General features: G+C 41.9%; 1 protein-coding gene across 10 annotated transcripts in view; it reads left to right on the top strand.

The window, feature by feature from the left end:
- FAM53B (family with sequence similarity 53 member B) overlaps window positions 1-22,122 on the top strand; it is a 191,267-nt gene that overhangs the window by 25,134 nt on the left and 144,011 nt on the right. For 8 of the 10 annotated variants that reach the window (XM_077350037.1, XM_077350032.1, XM_077350028.1 and 5 more), the window contains exons 3-4: window positions 7,439-7,680; window positions 10,643-10,697. In XM_077350037.1, the coding sequence (XP_077206152.1) occupies window positions 7,594-7,680; window positions 10,643-10,697 (142 nt within the window). In that variant the 5' untranslated portion in view covers window positions 7,439-7,593. The remainder of the gene's footprint in view (window positions 1-7,438; window positions 7,681-10,642; window positions 10,698-22,122) is intronic. The other 2 variants (XM_077350035.1, XM_077350036.1) reach the window with 1 other exon arrangement.

Here is a 22,122-nt window from a genome sequence, read left to right as displayed (position 1 = left end):
TGGATGCCTTGGCTTAATGTGGGAGTTTTCATGAATGTGGGAAAACAATTATTTGCTAAAAGTTTCCAATTTCCATGTATTCACCGTGCTTTATGAGTATTACTTCCAGTGTTTGCGATAGCCATCTGTACAATGCTGTTGCTATGCATGAGTAGAAACTGTGTGATGGATTTTTGAAAATATTCATCTGGGGATATTTGGAGAAGGCATAAGAGGCAAGATATAGGATATGATGAGCCAACAGGGCTTGCTTTGGTCTCCAGTTTCAGATAACAAACCATATTTTGAAGAAAAACTCTGAAAAATTAATCTGCGGCTGTGGAAAGTTGTATGAGTAGGGCAGAACGTATCAAAACCTTAATAAACTTTATACGAGCACTGATTGTTTACACATGTAAAGGTGAAATTTGCATGTTGGTGTTTTAAAAGAAACTTATGAAAGTATAGATCCATTAAAATGCTGTCAGCTTGTGCAGCAGTCAATTAATGGACTGTTTGAAGACCTCTTGTTTCTCTACTGAAGATGGAGGCCAAGCAAAATCAATTCTGGGTCATGACCACAGTACTGATTGTGCTTGCTCCAAAGTGGAATAGAAAATATTATTCTTTCTTCTGAAAAGAAGATGATGCTGGGATGTTGGGGGTGCCCAGATCCTTTATGGGCCTATTATGATTTATCCTACTGTACTATGTGGTACTGACCTTGGCTAAAATAATGAGAACACAAGCCACTGTTTGCTACACTAGAGCTATGATGGTGCAGTAAGAGCTGACAATTTCTCCAGGGCATAATGGCTGAGCCTTTTCAGTTTAAACTGAACCCAAAGAGTAGCAAACTAAGGACAACAGTGTTCTATAGCAAACTAAGGAATCTCAAAACAGCTTATATTCACCTTCCCTTTCCTCTCCCCACAACAGACACCCTGTGAGGGTAGGTGAGGCTGAGAGAGCCCTGATATTACTGCTCGGTCAGAAGAGCTTTATCAGTTCTGTGGTGGGCCCAAGGTCACCCAGCTGGTTGCATGTGGGGGAGCGGGGAATCAAACCCGGCTCACCAGATTAAAAGTCCACACCCCTAACCACTATACCAAGCTGGCTTTCAGGACAACAGTGGGAGCAGGATCTTACACTATCTGTCTGGAATGGCAGTATAAGGAAGTGGAGATGTTAGTTACTGACACCATCAGTCTACTTTCAGCTGTTCTTCTTACCTCTATTACACTGCTGAGAAATAAATGTAAATCAGTCCAGAGAGGGGTAACTGAGACTTCCTGATTGACACAATCAAAAGCCTTTCCTGCCAGTTTGAAAACCTGGGGTTTATAGATAGAGATCTGGGCTGGGATTGGGGAGGCTCAAGTTAAAATCCTTTCTCTGTCATGGAAACTTGCTGGGGGGCCATTCAGCTTAGCCTACCTCATAGGATTATTTTGATAAAATGTAGGAAAGAGTAACATTTTGAGTCATGATTGGGGGAAAAGTTATAAATAAAAGAAGGAAAAAGAAATAAAATATAGTAGACCCTTTCCATCCTTTGGTTCTTGACTTTTGATTTCATGTATAGTTGGTGGCCTGATCACACGATCAGGTGAGCTCCGAGCATATAACAGTTGCTATGTGCACAAACGTACCGACCACACCTCCTGCTTCCTCACAGTCACCCTGAGAACAACCACCAGGTGACTTGTAAGATTTATGCGGCTGGGCCTAGCCTGGATGATTGGCTGGTCACTGTGGCCACTGGGTCCAAATGGTCTGTCCAACAGCTGTGACTCATCCAACTGATGTTGCTATCCAAACTATCTGGGTTTGCCAGCTGCAGCCTCCGCTGCGTAACTTGCCAGGCCCAGTCTTGTTACTGGGCAGTTGCGTGACTTGATCCCTTTCCAAGCCATTGTGATCTTCTGATCCTTTCCTGCCCGTAATCTCAAATTTCACCATTTGTGTTGATTCTGGGAAAGTATCTTTCACCACTGACAAGGGTGTACTGCAGTACATTCAACAATATATTGTTGTGTTCCAGTGTTAAGGATTCTCCTGTCGAAAGGATGTAAAGTTAATGGCCTTTAAATGCTGACTTTCTTGGCCACTGGGATCATCATGAGTTTATTGGTGTTTTAGTGTTGTTTCCCATTACAGATGTGAAATGTGTGAATAAGGGGTGCGTGTTTTCAAATACCCTTGTGCAGATGTTGGAGAGCCACGGCTCAGCCAGTCCATAAACTCTTTTGGTGTGTTGTATATTTTGGGAAACCACTGGATTTAGCTTAAAACCTGTACATACCACTAAAAGGAGTCAAGTCATGTTTACATATGCACATTCATTCAGCTGAAGGAAGCTGGCAAAGGCTCTTCAAAACAGGATGTTGAAGGCAATGGAACAGAGATAATTTCTCGCCTTCTTCTTGCCCAATGGCAGTTCCAAATTCCCTCCTGATTCTATTCCTGGTGGCCCATATCCATCAGGAGCAGCATTTCAGGCTGCAGCAGGAGGTGGAAAGCAAAGTCATGCAAGTGAAGTCGTGCAAGTGAAGGTACATCTAACCTTGGAAGGCCTTCATTTGGTCCAAGCTAGAGGGATAACCTTTAAAACCCTGAGTAACATTCTCTGTTCATAATGACTTTGCTTGGATTTTGCCTTAAATCAAAATGGTATAAGCTTGGGCTGTGGTCTCAGGAATGCTGCAAGCAGAAAGTCAATTTTTTTCATTGAAAAGATCCTGTAAGGAACTTTTATAAGAAAACACAGTTTTTTGGGGGTGGAGGCAAAGGAGTTCGAATCTTCTTTCATTGTGCAATTATAAAAACAGAACAGTCAGATCTTCAGTTCCCTCTTCCTAATAGGCAAAATGGCTGATATACCAAGTAGAACAACAGTATAAGCTTGTAGAAACAGGACATTGTTTTCCCTCTTATTATACTCTCCCCACATAGTTACATGGGTTTGTGTTGGAAGGCTTGCTCTACACAACAGGATGTCCTTTCAAGGAGGAGTATTTTGCCTGTACTTGCAAAATCATTGTTATGAGGTCTCTTGGGCTTCTTGCAAAAGCATTAATCATTACCTTAGGGAAGAATAATTATCTGTGGAGAAATAATGCCCTGATTCCAGATAATTCTGACTTAACAGTGCAGTAGTCTAGAGGGGAATTTTCTAGGCACCACGCTACCTTTCTCTGCTCAAATTTAGTGCACAGTTTAATGATGGTCTGTAACTAGAGTGACAGTGCCGTCCCCAACATTACAATCCTGTTGACTTGCCTTCACAGAAGGGTGTTTAGGTTTACACTAAAACTATTTCTTTTAAAATGTGCAAGCAGAAGATCCTACATTTAATCTGTGATACCTCAAATTTAGAGGGTAGCCATGCTTGTAATTTTGGGGAGCTGTTGCCAAAGAAAGTCCAAGCAGAGGTTGGGCTTGATGGACCCAAGGCTGGACTGTCAACCTCCTGATGATGTCTGGAGATCTCCTGGGATTACAACTGATCTCCAGGTGACTGAGATCTATTCCCCTGGAGAAAACTGCCTATTTGGGAGGCAAACTCTATGGTGTGACATCCCAGTTAAGATTCCTTCTTCCCCAAACCCTACCCTCTTAGGGCCTAAGCAAAGGAGGCTAAGTATTAGGCAGCTTTGTATGCTTTTCTTTGGTTGTTTTTTTAGAATTTGGTTGCATCATATGCATTGCAGCTTTACTGTCATAGTTGTTAAAGGTAAAGGTATCCCCTGTGCAAGCACCGAGTCATGTCTGACCCTTGGGGTGACGCCCTCTAGCGTTTTCATGGCAGACTCAATACGGGGTGGTTTGCCAGTGCCTTCCCCAGTCATTACCGTTTACCCCCCAGCAAGCTGGGTACTCATTTTACCGACCTCGGAAGGATGGAAGGCTGAGTCAACCTTGAGCCGGCTGCTGGGATTGAATTCCCAGCCTCATGGGCAGAGTTTACAGACTGCATGTCTGATGCCTTACCACTCTGCTCCACAAGAGGCTCACATAGTTGTTAGGTGCGGTTAATTAGTAGGTAAGTTCAGTGCTGTGGGGAAGGAGACATTGCTCAAAGAATAAGCCATAAAAATGCAAGAATTTACTGATTTACTTATCTGTATGTCACTCATCTGTTTTGAATGCAGAACGTTTGAGTCCAGTGGCACTGTTAAGACCAAGAAAGTTTTATTCTAGGTATAAGCGTTTGAGTGACATACAGATAAGTAAATAGGTAAATTGGCTGCATCGAACCAACGTGGCTGTCCACATGAATCTGCTTTGAAAGTGCAAGTCTTGAACTAATTGTACTGATCACTTCATGACCTGTACTGAAACATAAGTTTCCTACTTGGGGTGCTTAATTGTTAACGATGCAAGGAGCGTTCCCTAGAATATTTACTGATTTATCAGTGTGAGCAAATGACTCTCCACCCTTCCCAGAGCTTAATGCAGGAAATGCCTGAAATAAATAGTAGTTAGTTGGATTAAGCACTGCCTTTTAGCTGTTATGTACAGTAGAATGTACACCATACATCTGGTGAAGTGAGCTCGGATTTACAAAGCTTGCACAGGAATAAAAGTTGTTGATCTTTAATCTGCTTCTGGATTTTTGTTCTATCTAGCTGCAACAGATTCACATGGCCACCCCTTGGAATAATTGACTTAAATAATTCTCTTAGTTCAGGTGTCGCTGCTTTATTTACTGGTAGGGTAGGATGGCTTGGAGTTTCCCTAAAGCTTGTCCTTGCTTAAGGAGAACCCTTTACCTAGAGTTTCTTTGATGGATCCTTTCTAGTTGTTTGGTCTAACAGAAGAAACGTGCGGGTGTTGTATGCACATGAGTACGAAAGGAAAGAAGAGACCATTCTCTGAGTCTGTTATCACTGAAGGTACTCCATGCTCCACTCTTCTCCCCTTTGCACCTGCCACACCTGTTCAGCAATTTGGTGTGCTCATAATCACGTGCAAGGTTTTTTTACATTAAGGGCAGCTGGTACATGACTAACTGCCTTGGTTTATATTGATATTTTACTTGCATGTTATTTAGTGATGGATGATGCAGACCAGAGTCTTCTTTCATTCGGCATTGCTTGCTAACAGTTCTGATGTTAAGGCCTAGCATGACATGATTCAGGTCAGTTTCCTCTAGACTGATGTTGTGGACTCTCTATTGAAGCTGAATGACTCAGGACTCTGTAACTTGCTGATAAAATGTCATGGGAGAGGTCACTGGAAGGTCACTGGCCCAGTAACTCTCGTTTGTGCATATTTCTGCTTTTCTGAGCTCACCAAACAGCAACTCTAGCTTACTGGTCAGATGTCAAGGGCAAGGACTCTTTGGGGTCACTAGCTTAGCGGCTTTAGACTGCAGGCATGAGGTCAAGACAGAGAACTCCGAGAGGTCAATTTCTCACCCCCTCCAGCTTACTGTAGGAGATGCTGGCCACCAGACTTTTTTTTTGCAAATGGACAATTATCCCAGCGTTCCATTGGTCCTTGAAAAATCAGTCCAATACACGAGCCAGTCTGTTACGTGACGTTTGTCTTCTTGCTCACAGTAGAGTCAGTCATGTGGTGCAAGCTGCCTTAATTTTTGGTGGTAGCCTGGTCAAATGGAATTGTCAGCCTGACAAATGAGCATGCCTGGCTTGCCTTTTGCAAGATACTAGGGTAGCTAAATCAGATACACTGCTCTGTGTGCTTGTAGCAATGCATAATTTTTAGTCTTGTCCTGTCTCATTTTCTGGGGCTTGTAACATTCATGGTCTCCTGAAGATCATTACTTTGTGCAGAGATTAATGGGAAGTTACCAGTAAGCCATACTTGAAAACAACCAGTATGACATACAGGAATATCCAGAGTGCATCACATTTCCTTTTTTCAACAGTAAATCTTCAGAAAAATGTATCGATTTTCTTCCTACTGTGGTTTTTGCACTCTGGATGAACCTCGTTCTGACAAAACAATAGCAGATAATTTTTCTTTACTAGCCAGCTGGCCTTAAGTGAGCATTCTCAGTATTGTCCGCTTGCAAGCTTAGATCTAAGTAAACAAGAAATATGATTTGCAAGCTAACAAGGGAATCAGTATTAGCTCTCAGTGAATTTTAATGTTTATCATCTTATTCTAAATCATCATTGGCCTTCCACAGAACAAGTAGCTTTTAATTGCACATTAGGGCATTACGGCCTAACAGTTCTTGATTTTTCTCCCCTTTTTAAAGCAATAACAAAAAAGGCAATAAAATGTCAAATTATAGACATGACCTTGGAAAATATTTTTTTCCAGTGAGATCCTAACTAAAATGTGTCACTTTTTTAATTGAAAGAATTTTGCTTCAAGGGCTGCCAGAAAAAAGAGTGAGGGTGGGGGAATCTATCTTGGCTATCTGACTTCCCATGTAGCTCATGTAAATATCTCCCAGTAATCATGAACTTTTATCTGAAATGTTTTGAAGGATGCCTAGGGATTCAGATAAATAAGGTTGGGTTCTATGCAAACATCATTCTGAATGACAGGGCATATATTCAGCTTTATAGTTAAACTTTTGTTTCATTCTAGAGAAATCTCTATTACTGTCAAGTCTGGATTAACTTTTTAATGAACACTATGGTATCGAAGAGCCTCTTGTGGTGCAGAGTAGTAAGGCAGCAGACATGCAGTCTGAAAGCTCTGCCCATGAGGCTGGGAGTTCAATCCCAGCAGCCGGTTCAAGGTTGACTCAGCCTTCCATCCTTCCGAGGTTGGTAAAATGAGTACCCAGCTTGCTGGGGGGTAAACGGTAATGACTGGGGAAGGCACTGGCAAACCACCCCGTATTGAGTCTGCCATGAAAACGCTAGAGGCGTCACCTCAAGGGTCAGACATGACTCGGTGCTTGTACAGGGGAAATAACCAGAAATCTCCCTAATGCCAATGTTTGGCTGAAGTTTAAAATTCTACACAACTCAGAATTTTGTAGCTGTGCAATGAATTGGTCACCCAATACTTCAGATCCTAATTTCTTTGGGGAGAAGTTATTTTGGTAAGAGAATCAATCCATTCCAGTTTAAGCAGTTCCCTTGCATGATAATCTAGAATAGGGGAACAGGTTGATTTAGAGGCAGTTGGAAGTCAGAGGGTCTCCATAAATGGTTATGCATTCTGTCCTGTTCTTTCATTATAGATGTCTTCTTGCACCTTCTTTTCTCAGCTGTCAGCAATTCACAGTGGCCTTCTCTATAAGTTCTCTCCAGCTAACTATGCAGTTAATGTAGAAAGGAAAGTGCTATCTTTTAAAGTTTTATTTTTTGCTGCTCTGTTTCTCCCAGGCATATGAGAAAGAGTAGGAATCCCAGTATGTATTGTGGGAGACAAAAGAAAGCTGCTTGCACAGTCTACATTTTATATAGTGATTTGTGAAAGCAATTTACAATCTATTCACATTTCACCTTTTTGTTTTGTTTTCCAGAGAGTGAACATTTGAGCAATTTTTGTCAAGCAGTCCATTTTATAAAACAGATGGGAATTGGTTCTGTTGAACCTTTCTTCTGGAAAATGCACTGAATCAGAGGCTGTGCCTAATATGGCTGATCGTGACCTTTACCTCTACTGGAATGGACCCCAATGCATGACGTGGTTACCATGGTGATGATCTTAGCTACAACTCTGGAAAACAAAGGTGCTGATTCCCTAACATGCAGGGCTGAGCTGGTAAGAGTTCATTTCACATTGACAGCTTAGTTTACATTATGAGGTGTTGATATTTTTCAGATTGCAAGACTGTCTCCTCACTTGAGGTAAAACAAGTGGTACTTCATTGATTCCCCCCTCCCGTGACACTGTGTTGGTTGCTGATTTAAATTTGATGACTGAGCCAGAAGAACTTAAGTGTGTGGCACAGCACATGTTTCACATGTTTTTTTAAACTGAGTCCTTCAGCATAACATTCACAGTTAAAATGACAAGGAACAATAGCTCATATAGGTACTGTACCGATATGCTTAATATTGCATCCTTGGTAGTGAAGGACCCTATATAAATGAGTGGAGAAGTAGGGGACAATCTCATGTATCAGAACTCCATTGGGCTATATAGTCAGCTATGTGTATAATATGTGTACCTGTCTCTAGAGCAGGGGTAGTCAGTCAAACTGCGGCCCTCCAGATGCTGGCAGGGGCTCATGGGAATTGTAGTCCATGGACATCTGGAGGGCCGCAGTTTGACTACCCCTGCTCTAGAGCACACAAAAACAGCTTTCAAGCATCTTTATTTTCTTTTATTGGTACAGAAGTTAAAAAACCTTTAGCAATAGGGCCGGCAGAGAACCAGTGCTACCATTCCTAATCCCAGCCATTTTGTGGCAGTCCACCCCCCCCTTTTTTTATGACGCTTGGCAAAATGTTTTGAAGTCTGATGGGAAGTCGTACAATCAGAATTGAAAATATATAAATTATGTAAATAGTGTGGTTTTCCTAATTTATTCTGAATGTAGGATTGGGGCTTACTTTGGCATGGATGTGGGATGGTTAATAAATGCCTTGTGTGTGTTTATGTACCGTAATATTGCACTGCATTACTTACGATTATTGGGTTTTTTCCAGAGTCTTAGAGGATGCTTGGTAAAGCACCCTAAATCAGTAGAAAGTTGTTTTTCTGTCTGCCCAAAGAGATCTTGAATCAGACTTGAAGAGTGGGAATAAAGGAGTTCCTCTGTCTGGTTACTGTAACAAAAGCAATTGTGGTCTAAATGAATTCAGTCTTTTACTTCCTAATTTTAGAATACAGCAGAACCCTTGCAAAATAGTACAAATGTAGTTTCGAAATACTCATCTCACACATACACACCCGTTATCATAAGTGGTCTTTGGTGTGCAAATAATTGTGCCATGTTGACTGCTTGTATTTTTCCCTCCTTGATTAATTTTATACGTTATATATCCTTCTACTCTCCTCTGCTACATGTAGAACCTTCCTCCAGAGGAATGCTTTCTGCATGTAACTTAATGGCCCAGTAGAATGCAACTCTACAATATACTGCAAATAAACAAACACAGGAAATAGACAAAAACACAATAAGTAGCACATGTAAAGGTAGAAATGTAAATGTACAAATCTATGCATTCTTTCTCAGCCTTTTTACTGTTCAGAAACTTGAAGCCTGAAACATTCTTCAGGCTTCAAGAAACCCACAAAATGATATCAGCATGCTACAGCTTCCTGTCACGCCTGTGCAAGTCACATGTCATAAGAAGTGACATCACTCAGATACTTACACTGGATGTGACATATCTGAAAAATACCTTATCAGGATGAATTTTGGCTATCTAAAAAAGTTAAAAGACATTTAAAGAACTTGCAGTCCCTTTAAAAGTCTTCCAGGTGAACTCTCAACTAGGAAAAGCCATTTAAAGGAACTGCAAGCTTCGGAATTCACTCCAAGCTTAAGTCAAGGCTTGGAGAAGATATTTAAAGCTACCATATAATCTCCTTAAGCACTTTCCCCCTCTCCATTGGAAAAACATGGAGGATCTTTCTTAAACCGGAGAAAATGGGTTGAGGAGAGGCACTGGCAGCTATACTAAACATTTGGTGCTTCTACCTCAGAAAACAGCTCTCCTGAACCCCAGATAACCCCAAATTGAGTCTCCAACATTCAGAAATTCCTAATTTTTTCAATGTGCCCCATTGTACCACTATATATTTTTGGTAAGGGCTTGGAGGAGAAATGTGTTTCATGGCTTAAGACCCACTCAGGGTGACTGTCCGCCCCTGAGTGCCTCTTCCTCCAATTGGCTTGCTTGTCTGTCCAACAGCCAGTTGGACCTTCTGTCCCCCACCCCGGACCATCCCCTCCTCCTTCCACTTCCCTCCAAGGCTTAGAGGCTGCAGATCCTTGCTGCGTGAGAGCTGTTCCTGCTGGCTAGTTCCCTTCCCAGGGGCCTGCAGTCTTTCCAGATTCTGGGGGGAGGGAGAGGCCATCCGCAGAGTTCTTTCCCCTTCCAAATCTAGCACCCGTTGTATTCCTGAATGCAATGGGCTTTGTCCCTAATAGGTTATAATACAGCTGAAAAAATTAGGAATTTATGAATTAGAGGAAAAAATAGCATTGCTTTTTATATCATGTTTTACCCTACCCATAGAAGTCTCAAAGTGGCTTACAATTCCCTTCCCTTTCTCACCCCAAAACAGACACCCTGTGAAGTAGGTGGCACTGAGAGAGCTCTGACAGAATGGTTCTGTGACAAGAGCTCTAACAGGATTGCTGGGGAATTAAGTCCCGCTCTCCAGATTAGAGGCTGCCAGTCTTTAACCACTACACCAAGCTGGCTTTCATACAGGTATTGTGATCCAGGAATATTGGGAAATAGTGATATTTTTTGGGTTCAGTATACTTGAACCTGAAAAATACCATTTTTCTGCATGCCCCTAGTTACATTAATTAAATTACTACTTGATTTTTCCTTGATTCTGGTTCCACAACACAGCTTCATAAAAGAATCAAAGAAAACCTGTTCATATGAATGGGAGAATTACAAGTACAATATATGGATCAAATTCTTTTGCTTAATTTGCTCACAATACAATAACATTCACCCAGTTCTTTTAATATAGCTCTAGACTTAAGAATAATTTCTAAATCATCAGTGAACATTTTTTTTCTGATTGTTTTCAGCACATTCCAAAGAAGATGAGTCAAGGACCCACTCTTTTCTCTTGTGGAATTATGGGTAAGTAGGAGAAACTTCCATGATTCCCAATTTCATTGTCCAGTCTAACTGATCTAATTCCCAATTTTTATCCAACCCATATATTTTTGGCAAGCTAAGAAATATGTGTTCTAATTTCATATGTACTTCTCTCTGAATTCCATATGGTTGGCTGTTGATCTGCTTTATGTTATGCAATATGGCATTCAGCTGATGAGATCTCTCTCTGTATAAATTTCCAACTGCCTGCCATGTATGTCAAACTCTGTGTGACCTCTATCTCATCTCAAGTACTGTAGGCTCTAGTAAATCATCCTTCCCCACTCCAATCTAAACCACATGGACTTAATTGAGACAATTGACAGGGAACAGATTCCATGTTAAGCATAATAGCATCTTGAAAAACAAGCTAAGATGCACATCTGGTACAGTCAAACCTTTCTGTTTAATGATGCAGGGTAATCTAGTTCCAGTTAGTCACAAGTGTGAAATAAAACTTGCCTGCTGTTCTTGGTAAATTACAAACAATTGCACCTTCTAACCTTGGGTTTCATGTTGCTAAGTATTTGAAGAGTGCCTTTATTATATTTCCTGAAAGTGCTTTTGAATCTCACTTATTTTGACAGTGATAAAGAGAAATTGAATGCCACCTCCTGATCTAGAGGAAACTATAATGATCATGACAATCACTATTTAATTGACATCCTTGGGCAGCTGTCAACAGTGATGTTTATGCTGTACTGGTACCTAAAGTGCCATGCATTTGAATAGAGATTTGATATTCAAACGATATTTGGGGTGTGGCTGGGTGCTCTGGAAGGTCTGGCAGTTCCCCCTAACTGCACAGCATTATTTTCAGTAGATTCTTATGCTACTGGGTATGACCTCCAGATCCAATTAAAACATTAGGTACAATTTGAACCAAAGTATTCTGTAACAAAAGCTGGTACATTATGAACAAATAATCTGTTTCCACTATTCACTGGCATTACCTTCATTAGCATTAATAGGGAGCTGAGCAATTGTATGGGGGAAGACATTTTTCAAGCTTCTGGCCAAGAAAGCCATCTGAAATAGGCTGTGGTAGGGGAGACCAAGTTTTAAATTTTTCATTTTTTAAAAATTGCAAATGAATACTGTAGTCTTCAAAATCAAAGAGTGTGCGAGTTCTCTTCTTCTTTGTGTTCCCTGTAAACTATTAGCTAAGAAAAGTTTTATTACTAATTTTCTACAGAACTTAATACATTTAGCCATACTCATGCTGGCCTTCATTTCCTAAAGCAGCCTGTTTCCAAGGGAACCCAATCTTAACTTGATGACCAAGAACCTCCCTCCTCTTTTCATGCCCAGTCAAGAGTAAATCCTACTGACATTATTTTTGTTTTGATTAGTAACTTTAGGCTTCTTTCCCAATACTTCCCCGAGCTCTGCCTCCCAACTGACCCAAATTAGCCAGCCAAGTCATTGTTGAAGCTTGCCCAGAGTGGCTGAAGGCTGACAACCATGATGAGTTTCAAGCTACTTCTGATTAAGTAGTTGCATCCTTGGTTGCGTAAAGAATTGAGAGAAATACAAGCTTTCAGGTTTGGACATGGATTATGGCCAGTGGGAAGCCAAGAAAAATAGTGGGGCATGAGACATCTGGGGAACGGAGAAAGAGCTTGACTGGCTCCAAAGCCACAGAATATTTTGAGAATTAATTATCTATTTGGCTGTTGAAAGAGGCTGAAAATATAAGCACTAATGAAGCGGGTATATGCCATCGAGGCTGATTTTGTAAAAAGGTACTACGCAAGACTGGCATTAGGATTATACCAGAATTGGCAATATCCTAAGTCACCATGACCTATCAAGCATAGACTGAGGCAAATTGGGAATGATGACTGGTGTCCAGCTCCTGCAACATGAGGCATGGGAAAGCTTTTCTTTTGACCCTATGAGCCTGATCATCTTTCCTCTTAGGAGGAGACTAAACAGGCCAGATACTTTTATGGAAATTCTTTGCAGTGAGTGCTTTGACACTGTCCTCCAGTACTCCTCCAGTACTCAGTGTCCATCTTTACACTCTCATTGGCTAAACACCTTAGCTTGACTAAAAAAAGCATGGATGAGTAAGAATGAACAACCTTTTCTTAAAATCATTCACTAAAAAAAAGTTCAACTCTTACTCAAAGATATTTTCTAAATTTCTGAGCCATTTGCCTTAATCTGTAAGTCTTCTTCAGTATGTAGTTACCGTAGATGCTTTTCAGCTTCAACACTACAAATTTCAGACAGTTCCAAGACATTTCTGTTCTTAGCGGTACTTATTTTTAATGAGAAGAATGTGGCTGATTGAGTGCAAGAACATACATGGACATCCAAGTAGTTCATCTGGCTTTGTGTGTTGGGTGTGTTGTGCTGTCAAGTCGCTTCCTACTTATGGTGACCCTATGTATTAATGTCCTCCAAAATGCCCTATCACTGTTAGTTTTGCTCAGATCTTGCAAACTGAGAGCTGTGGCTTCTTTGGTTGAGTCAATCCACTTCATGTTACGTCTTCCTCTTTTCCTGATAGCCTTCAACATTTCCTAGCATTGTTGTGTTTTCCAGTGACTCTTGTCTTCTCACAATGTAAGCAAATTACAATAGCCTCAGTTTAGTCATTTTAGCTTTTAGGGATAGTTCGGGCTTGCTTTGATCTAAAATCATTTGTCTTTTTGGTGGTCCATGGTATTGATAAACCTCTCTTCCAACACCACATTTCAAAGGAATCTACTTTCTTTCCATCAGCTTTCTTCATTGTTCAACTTTATTATTATATTTATTACTTTATTTATTATTATATTTATATACCACCCTCCCCGAAGGCTCAGGGCGATTTACAGTGAACAGGAAAAGATACAGATTACATATGGTAACAGGTGATAACAGTAATAACATTATAACAACAATAACCATCGCGTGGATCACTGTGGCTAGGTGTTCCAGGGCCAAGTAGGGTGGTAATAGTTTGGCTTGGCGAAGGTGCTAAAATGCCAGCCCTGCTACTGTCATGATCTGAACCTCCATTGAGAGGGAGGCATCAAGTATCACTCCCAGGCTCCTGAGTGGGCCACTTTTAGCTGCACTCCATCCAGATTTGTTAGGCGCGCTTTCTCAATCTGCTTGAGCCACTCCGTCACTGCTTCCAGGCAGCTGGCTAATGTTTCTGGGGGAGAGTCAGGGCAGCCATTCATCAGGAGGAAGAGCTAGGTGTCATCAGCATAGTGGTGATAACCTAGTCCAAACCTCCACACCAGTTGGGCAAGAGGGCGCATAAAGATGTTAAATATTTGGTTGGAGAGAGAATTGCTCCTCGGACTCCCCAAGCCAGCTTGATGAGCTCTCTCCTAATGCTACCCTCTGTCCTACATAGTAAAATGAAAATACTATAACTTTGGCATTAATGAATTCCAGGTGAAAAAGCCTTAATGTAGCGATCCCCAACCTGTGGGCCGTGGACTACATGTGGTCCTTCGACTAATTGGAGGTGGGCCCCGAAGGACGCCTTCTCCTCCCCCCCGGCCCTTTACTTCATCCCCCCCCCGCCCTTTACAACACACTTCGGGTGTCATTGTCTCCCATCACTCCCAGATGGGACTATCTCGTTGCAGAGAAACAAGCTCAGGGTTCCCATTGATTTGTCATTGTCATGAGTTAAAATTTCCATGAAAATAAAATGTTCCTTATGTTCATTGTTGTGGCATGTCTGTATCTTATTTTGAAGGGATGTTTAAACATTACCATAGCAATCAGAGAGCGTTAGGGCAGTGGTTGAGAGTAGAGGAGTAAACTACCCCCCCCCCCCGCACCGGGCTTCAGTAAAAGGCGTTGAGTGGTCCCCGGTGTTGAGTAGTCCCCGGTGATAAAAAGGTTGGGGACCACTGCCTTAATGGACCCAGAAGGATTTCAGACCTGTAACGTACACTGAAAATACTGGGCTACTTTTGAACTAAATGGCTGTAGGAGTCCATGTCTCAAATCAAATTAAAGATTATGATAGCTACTTCTCTAAGTATTTACAGCAGCCTGAAACATTCTTCAAGATCTGAGAAACGCCAGTAGTGGTGTGATGGTGCAGAATATGGTTGGGAAATATAGCTGTGTTCACACCCACCTGGGGCCCCTCCCCTTCCCACCCCCTCCAGGCCCATAATTGGCCATTTGGGGAGGGAAAATGGGTCACCATGTCCACATATGGTCATATCACCCAATAAATGTTTAACCAATTTTAAAGATATATAAAAAGTTAATTAACTCCCACGTATTCAGGAAACCCTTCTAGGGCCATTAAGAAACCCCAGGGTTTCATATAACTCTGGTTGAGAAAGCTTGACTTACGGTTTTACTTATTCTGTTGTTTTCTAAAGGAGCATGACCTCAGGGGAATTGCCTATACGTCACAGTTATAATACAACTGTTAGTACAGGAAAAGTCCCTGAAAAAGGCAGTAGTCAGAAGGATGCTTGCTAACCCTAAATCCACATTAACTACATTGCTGTCTGTATTAGAAGATTCAACTGAAACTTGTTTAAAACATGTTCCTTCTGTTTTAGAGGTCTTGTTTCCCATCCTATCCAAACCTAAGGAAACCTTTTCCAGAGGGTTTTTCGAAGATGGACAGTGCTGACCAGTATGCATCTGGATCTTGGGAAGTGCTAAGAAAAAGAATAAGCTGTTCCTTAGAGTGGCTGTAGGAAGCCAACTTATTGAAAAGGCACATTCTCAAGTTAGGAAAAAAATACTACATTCTTATTTTGGTGAGATGTACTAGAATCATAGAACCATAGAGTTGAAAGTGGTCACACAGGCCATCTAGTCCAACCCCCTGCTCAACGCAGGATCAGCCCAAAGCATCCTAAACTACAATAGAATCCAGTATATATTTTCATCTGTACTATCCATTTCTGCTGCTTTTCCTGGAAACTGCAGGGATGATCTCTAGGACATGGAAGAAGTACTCAGTAAATTGCATTATTCCATCTCAGTTCTGGGCTGGATTGACCAAACCTGGAACACAGATTGAGCACATGATAGTGACATACTCTGTCAGCCCATGGGTCTATCAATGTAACTTTTCTGTAGTATGACTGGCAGGAATTCTTCCAGGGTCTTGAGTAGCGCTGCTGACTACCCAATTCTTTTTACTGAAGATGCCAGCAATTGAACCTGGAACTCCTTGAATTTAAAGTGGATGCTCTGCCACTGAGACATGGCTACACCATTAAATTGTCAAAGACATTTCAGTGCTTGAGGGGGAAGGAAAAAAACATCAAATGCCGTGTTGACGACATTAGCACCGAACAGTTGTTATTTTGCTACATGTTAAATTTTCCTGCTTAATCATAAGGCTTGCCTGGAAGTCACTTCTGTGTTATGTATATCAGCTGCATGTTTTATTGCCAAAGTCAGGATGGTGTCATAAGTAGAATGTAGAACTAAGTCTTGAGAGGTCTGGGCTGGAGTCCAGAGATTTGTTTCCATAAAGGAAAGATCTGCCCCCTGGAAACATGACTTTCTTGCCTACCCCTGCTGCAGCCCATAATGCCCCTCCCCCCCAGATGGGAAGGCAAGAAAGTCACAGTCCATGGACACAAATCCTTGTGCCTATGGAAACGTTCAGCTGGATTCAAGTGAGAAGTTAAAATCCTGTATCAGCCACAAAGCTCCCACAGCCTGACCTAGCTCAGGGAGAGCCAGCTTGGTGTGGGGATTAAGAGTTGTACCTTCTAATTTAGTAAGCTGGATGTGATTCCCCACTCCTCTACATGCAGCCAGGTGGGTGACCTTGAGCTTGTCACAGCACTGATAGAGCTGTTTTGACTGAGCATTAATATCGGGGCGCTCTCAGCCTCACCTCCCTCACAAAGTATCTGTTGTGGGGAGAGAAAAGCGAGGTAAGACAAGATACTTGTACAGTGCCCTGTGCTCATTGGAGGAAGAATGGGACAAAAATACTATATACTTCATTAGAACTGACAGCCATAATTGCCATTCCTATGTGGCAAGCTGAAGATCAAAATACAAAATGATGACCTGTATGTTAAGTGAAGTCTGCATCTTCCTTTTTTCTTTCTCAGAAGTCGATATAGTTTAGCATTATATTAAGAAAGAACAAAGTGCTACTCCCAACCTTTTGATAAAACTTTTTCAATTGGGAATTAATCACTGAGAATTTGACTTCAGAGAGTTTGCCCCAGGTTCCATGGGTGTGAATCCATGAATATTGTCTCTGAGCAGAATATTTGCTTACTTCTTGGAATTAGCTGAACTGGATTTGATGAGACTGCAGTAAAGATATATGCATAATTTTCCTGTTACTGTTTCATCAGTTCTGCAAGATGGAATGCTTTTCATACACAGAACAAAGTTTGAGTCCAGTAGAACCTTTAAGACCAACAAAATTTTATTCAAGGTATAAGCTTGTTTGTGCATGCACAATTCTTCAGTCGAGTTCCATATCAGGCTTAAGGTCTTGGTAATTACTTTCAAGACCACATGTTTTTTGGGCCAGGGTACCTAAAGGACTGCCTCTCTGCCTATGTCCCTCAAAGAGCTCTGCTCTCTGCCACCTCCAACTGGTTAGTGATCCTTGGTTCCACAGAAGTCCACTTGATCTCAACCAGGGACAGAGACTTCTCTGTCATGGCCCCCACCTGGTGGAACAAGCTCCCAGTGGAGATTAGGGCCCTAATGGAACTAAAACAGTTCTGCAGGGCCTGCAAAAGGGAGCTTCTCCACCCGGCATTTGGTTGAGGTCAGCCAAAGCCAATCAACATTGACTGGGCCCCCGAAACTCCCTCTCTTGAACCCATATGACAGATCTGACCAACCATGGTCCTGTCAGATTATTACTATGTTAGAATGTTATTATCTCTGTTCACTGAGTTTGACATATTGTTCTGTTTACGTTCTGTGTGAACCACCCTGAGCCTAAGGGGAGGGCAGTATGCAAATGCAAATAAATAAATAAATATGATTTAAAACAGAATCACTTAAACACATAAAAGTTCAAGAGCAAGGAGGGAGATCTAATAAGAATTAGTGAGGGATTGCCAAACAAAACAAAAATGTCTTTAACTGCTAGTGGGTTATAATGAAGACAGACAAATTTCCCTGGAAAAATCCAGGTTTTGCATAGCTGGAGTTTTCGCAGCAGGACTGAGAAGGCTAAGATCACAGGGCTTCTGAAGATGACCGGAGTATTAGGCAGGTTCATATGGAAGTAGGCAGTTTTTCACGTATATTGATCTCAAGCCATACAGGGCTTTAAGGTCAATACCAACACCTTGAATTGGACCTGAAAGCAAATTGGGAACTAGTGTAGATGGAACGAAACTGGAGTGATATAGTCTCTACAACCCATTTCAGTCAACATCTCTCTTGATTATAAGGGGAAGTTGGCAAGCAGATGTGCTCATTGATGCACACAGGCTTGACAAAATGGCATATTTGCAGTAACTCTGAATCAGTTGAACCATGAAAAGTGTTTGTAGCTTAGTGAATGTTCAGTGTGACTACTTTTAAAGATCCTGAATGTATGTATGGGTGGGGGGGGGGACAAGGGGCTTAAATTGCTTTTTTGGTAGCATCTGTACATGGATGCATTCCAGATATACAGTGAAATTGCTAGTTCCTTAATATTTCAGCATGTTCCAGATATTTATTTTAATTATTATTATTACTGAATTGGAAGGGCTGTAACTTGTCCTATCCTGTAGGCTCTGCCATTAAGAATTGCAAACACCCATCTTAAGTGTAACTTGCAGCATCAAGAAGAAAAACCAATATCTGCACCAAGCTTTTGAAGAATCTGGTTTTTTGCACAACATATTAATGAAGCTGAAGTGTGGTGGAGAGAATGGAAAGACAGGTATCCAAAAAGATTGGGTCCAGATTGCACGCAAGCCCAAAGTTTAGTTCTGTTGTGTTTTGCCTTGATGAGGCTCTCCGCCTTTCTAAATTTCCTACTGAAACATCCTTGCGTGAATAATATTTGTTTAATCTTTTTCTCCCCTTCTGAAACAGGAAAGCAGGAGCACTGGTGTGGTTACTGTGTCATTGCTATTGGCTAATTACTACCATTAAATTAATTCCACAATGAGAAGCCATATCTTTCCTATAAACAGGAGAACAATGGAAAGTACAAAATGCCGGCTTCCTTACGTTCTGTGCATACAAACAGAGTATGAGGAAATGAGTTAAATTTGGGTGCTTCACTCAAGAGGTACAGGATAAAACATTGGCAAAGAGAAGTCTGTGCTGGGCGATACAGTGTGTGTGCCCCTGTTTCAAAATACTGAAAAAGCCATAATTACTTTTAAGAAGTGTTGCTATAAATTATGTCACAGGCAAAGATCACAGAGGAGACTAGAGCGAGAGGATCATGTATTAAAAAGCAACTATAAAAGTATGTAGGTGCGCATTTCTGTTGCTGTCGTTAAAGTCTCTGTGCATGTTTTTGTTACCAGTCCTTATTTTATTTTTTGGTGATTAACAGGCACATGAGATAAAATATGCCCTGGATCAGCAAAAAAAACCACTTATATTAACAATAGCTTTAACTGCAAGTTGTAATTTTGTAGCTGTGGAGATGAACACAACAGACAGCTGTTTTCCCATTCTTTCGGCTAGATATGCCTCTATCTGGTCTGAAAGGCTACTTCTGTGTGTGCAGCAACAACTGTGGAAGGTTTGCCATGTATGGCTTCCTCAGGGCCTTCCCAGGCAGTCTTGCCTCCAGAGACTACCTAGCCACACAGTAATGTCAAGGTATAATAGCAGAACAGGAAATGATCTTTAGTTATCTAAGACGTCACTGTGTGGGATTAGGTTTTTCTTTCACTGTACTACAGTGGTTCTCAACCTTGTGGTCCTGACCCTAGCTAGGGTTGCCTGGCCCCGTCCGTTGGGTCGCTAGTTTGGTGGCTGGTGGCAGCAGTAGCAGGAGGCGGCGGGGGGTGGTGGTGGTGGCAGCAGCTCGTGGAGTCTGGCAGTGGCAGAGCCACAGCACTGGCTGCCTCCATGCTGCCTCGATTATTCTGCACCTATGTGCCCGCCCCTGTGCACTCCACCCCCACCCGCCTGTGTATGCTGCCCCTGCATGTGCCGCCACTGCCACAGTTGGGGTCGCGTCTGTAAGGTGGTTGAGAACCGCTGCTGTACTAGAGAAGGGACATTTTTTTTTCATTAGTGGAAAGTTTTTTAGTGTGTTGGGAAAACCCTCAAGGTGGGGGTGGCATTAACAAATTGAAACCCTTACATTATTACGGTAACAAAATGTGTGTGTTCTTCAGGAGAGAATGATTTCTTTTCAACTGCACTTTTAATTTTGACTAGCACTGAAGGTTAACTGTATAGGTTATAAGAGATCGATAATCAGGTTCACCCATGTTTCTTTAAAAAAATCTTGAATCTCAGAGCAGCCACGGGAACCGAAAGAGGGATCCAGTTTGCTTACGGAAGCAGTACTGGGAGAGTACTGTGTGGTACCTGGAGAACAAGTAGTAGTGCTGGGGGGAGGTATATGGTAGGAAAGCATGAAACCACCCTTCCTCCAATGTAACTTCCTTTATCTGACGAATTGCAGAAGCTGCCAGCGTTCCGTAGGGCCTAAAAAACGGAGCTCTTCCGCCAGGTCGTGGGGTGAGGCTGGGCTGCATGGAAAATCTGCCCCCCCTACAGCGGCAGTAGCGTACTCCATCTGGCACCCTCTGTCCTCCCTCCCCCTAGATAGTGGGTTACCAAGGGGTAGAGTAGATATGAACTGAGGTTTTTTTTACCACATCTTGTTTTATTGTCTGGGGATTTATGTTTTATATGTTTTATTGTATGGTTTTACTGGGGTTGTTATATGTTTGTAACTCACCTCAGGCCTCTGGGGAGAGTCGAGGAATAAATCTAAAAAATAAATAAATCTGTCCTCTCTCCCTTACAGCTAATCCAGATACGAAAGATCGCATCTAAGTTCACTGCATGTATTGTCATTTCTTCAGCATTGCCTGTAGTTCAGAAATGCTTCCATAGTTTTCCACCAAAGAATAGGCAGGCACTCTGGAAACTGATAATTATTGTTGTTCCAGTGTTGCTTACTAGCCCTACTCCTCAGGCATCTGCTTCTGCAAGGTTTCTGTAGGCACAGCTGAAAATTAAAATTCAACAGCCACTGCTGAAAAAATAATTTCCATCTGGAAGTTTTTGCCAGGGGAACATCTGAGTTTCTTGGATGCCATGTATGTTGATTCTACCTGCATTGGCTTCATTCCTCAAACATCAATTCGGGCACAAGCTGCATGTGCTGGCAGAAGATTAGTGAGCAAGAATGTCACCTCCCCCTGGCATTGGTAGAGAGTGGTAGCTTAATCCTATGCAGAGTTGGACATGCCTCAGCTCATTGAATGCAATGGGTTTAGGCCTGCCTAGCACTGGAAAAAGGTGGGCTGTTTATTCAAAAGCATAATTTACATCATCGGAATTGGCAGTAGGTGTGCTTGATACTGCTGATGGCCACAACCCCAGCAAGTACTGCTTGCTTGTGTCTGGATCTGGCCTTTTAAGGGCAGGAGTCTTCTATTGCTTCCACAATTATCAGCTGGCTTTATTTCAGGTTGGTAGCCTGCCTCATCTTATTCCAGGGGCCTATTGTTGTTGGCAGTTCTTTAGAAGTAGTAGTAGTGTTGGTTCTTATTTGCCACTTTTCTCTACCAGAAAAGAGAGCACCCTGCTCTCCTCTGACCGGTTTTCAACTACTTAAAGAGAGTAATAATTCTCACCCACCCCTTAGCCTTCTCTTCTCAGGTCCCTCAGCCTTTCCTCATAGGGCTTGGTCTCCAGGCCCCTGATCATCGTCTACACTGTCTTCTAAACATGCTTCATTCTATCCATGTCATTTTTGGAGTGAAGCTTCCAAAACTGCACAGCACTCCCAGGTGTAGCCTGACCAATGTGGTATACAGCAGGACTGTGAGATCTTGTAATGTAGATGTTTATGTCTCTGTTATACACCCCAAGTATACATTAGTCTTTTTTGTCTCTGCATCACATCACACTAACTGTTAATATTAAGCTTAAGATCCACTTGTATCCAAAAGCAGGCAATGTCAAACCACCTCCAAACATCTCTTGCCTTGAAAACCCTAAAGGGCCACCATACGTCAACTATGATTTGACACACACAAAATATCTATCACACAATTGATATTCTGAGCAGGCACTTGGGCAGGCTTCTGTTCAGCATTTTGAAGTCCAAGAGCTAACCATTCCAAACATCTACAAGTTATTTTTGAGAGCTTGGAAATCTGCCTTTGTACTAGCTTTTACTAAGCACAGTAGACTGAGAAGTGAAAATGGTGTGTGTGGGAGAGACACTGAAAAATTAGGTGAAATAAGACATAAATAAATGAGAAATGTGTGGAAGAACGGGAAA

The sequence above is a fragment of the Paroedura picta genome, chromosome 8 (genome assembly GCF_049243985.1).
Source record: "Paroedura picta isolate Pp20150507F chromosome 8, Ppicta_v3.0, whole genome shotgun sequence".
Lineage (NCBI taxonomy): Eukaryota > Metazoa > Chordata > Lepidosauria > Squamata > Gekkonidae > Paroedura > Paroedura picta.
This window is presented reverse-complemented; position numbering and strand designations above follow the sequence as displayed.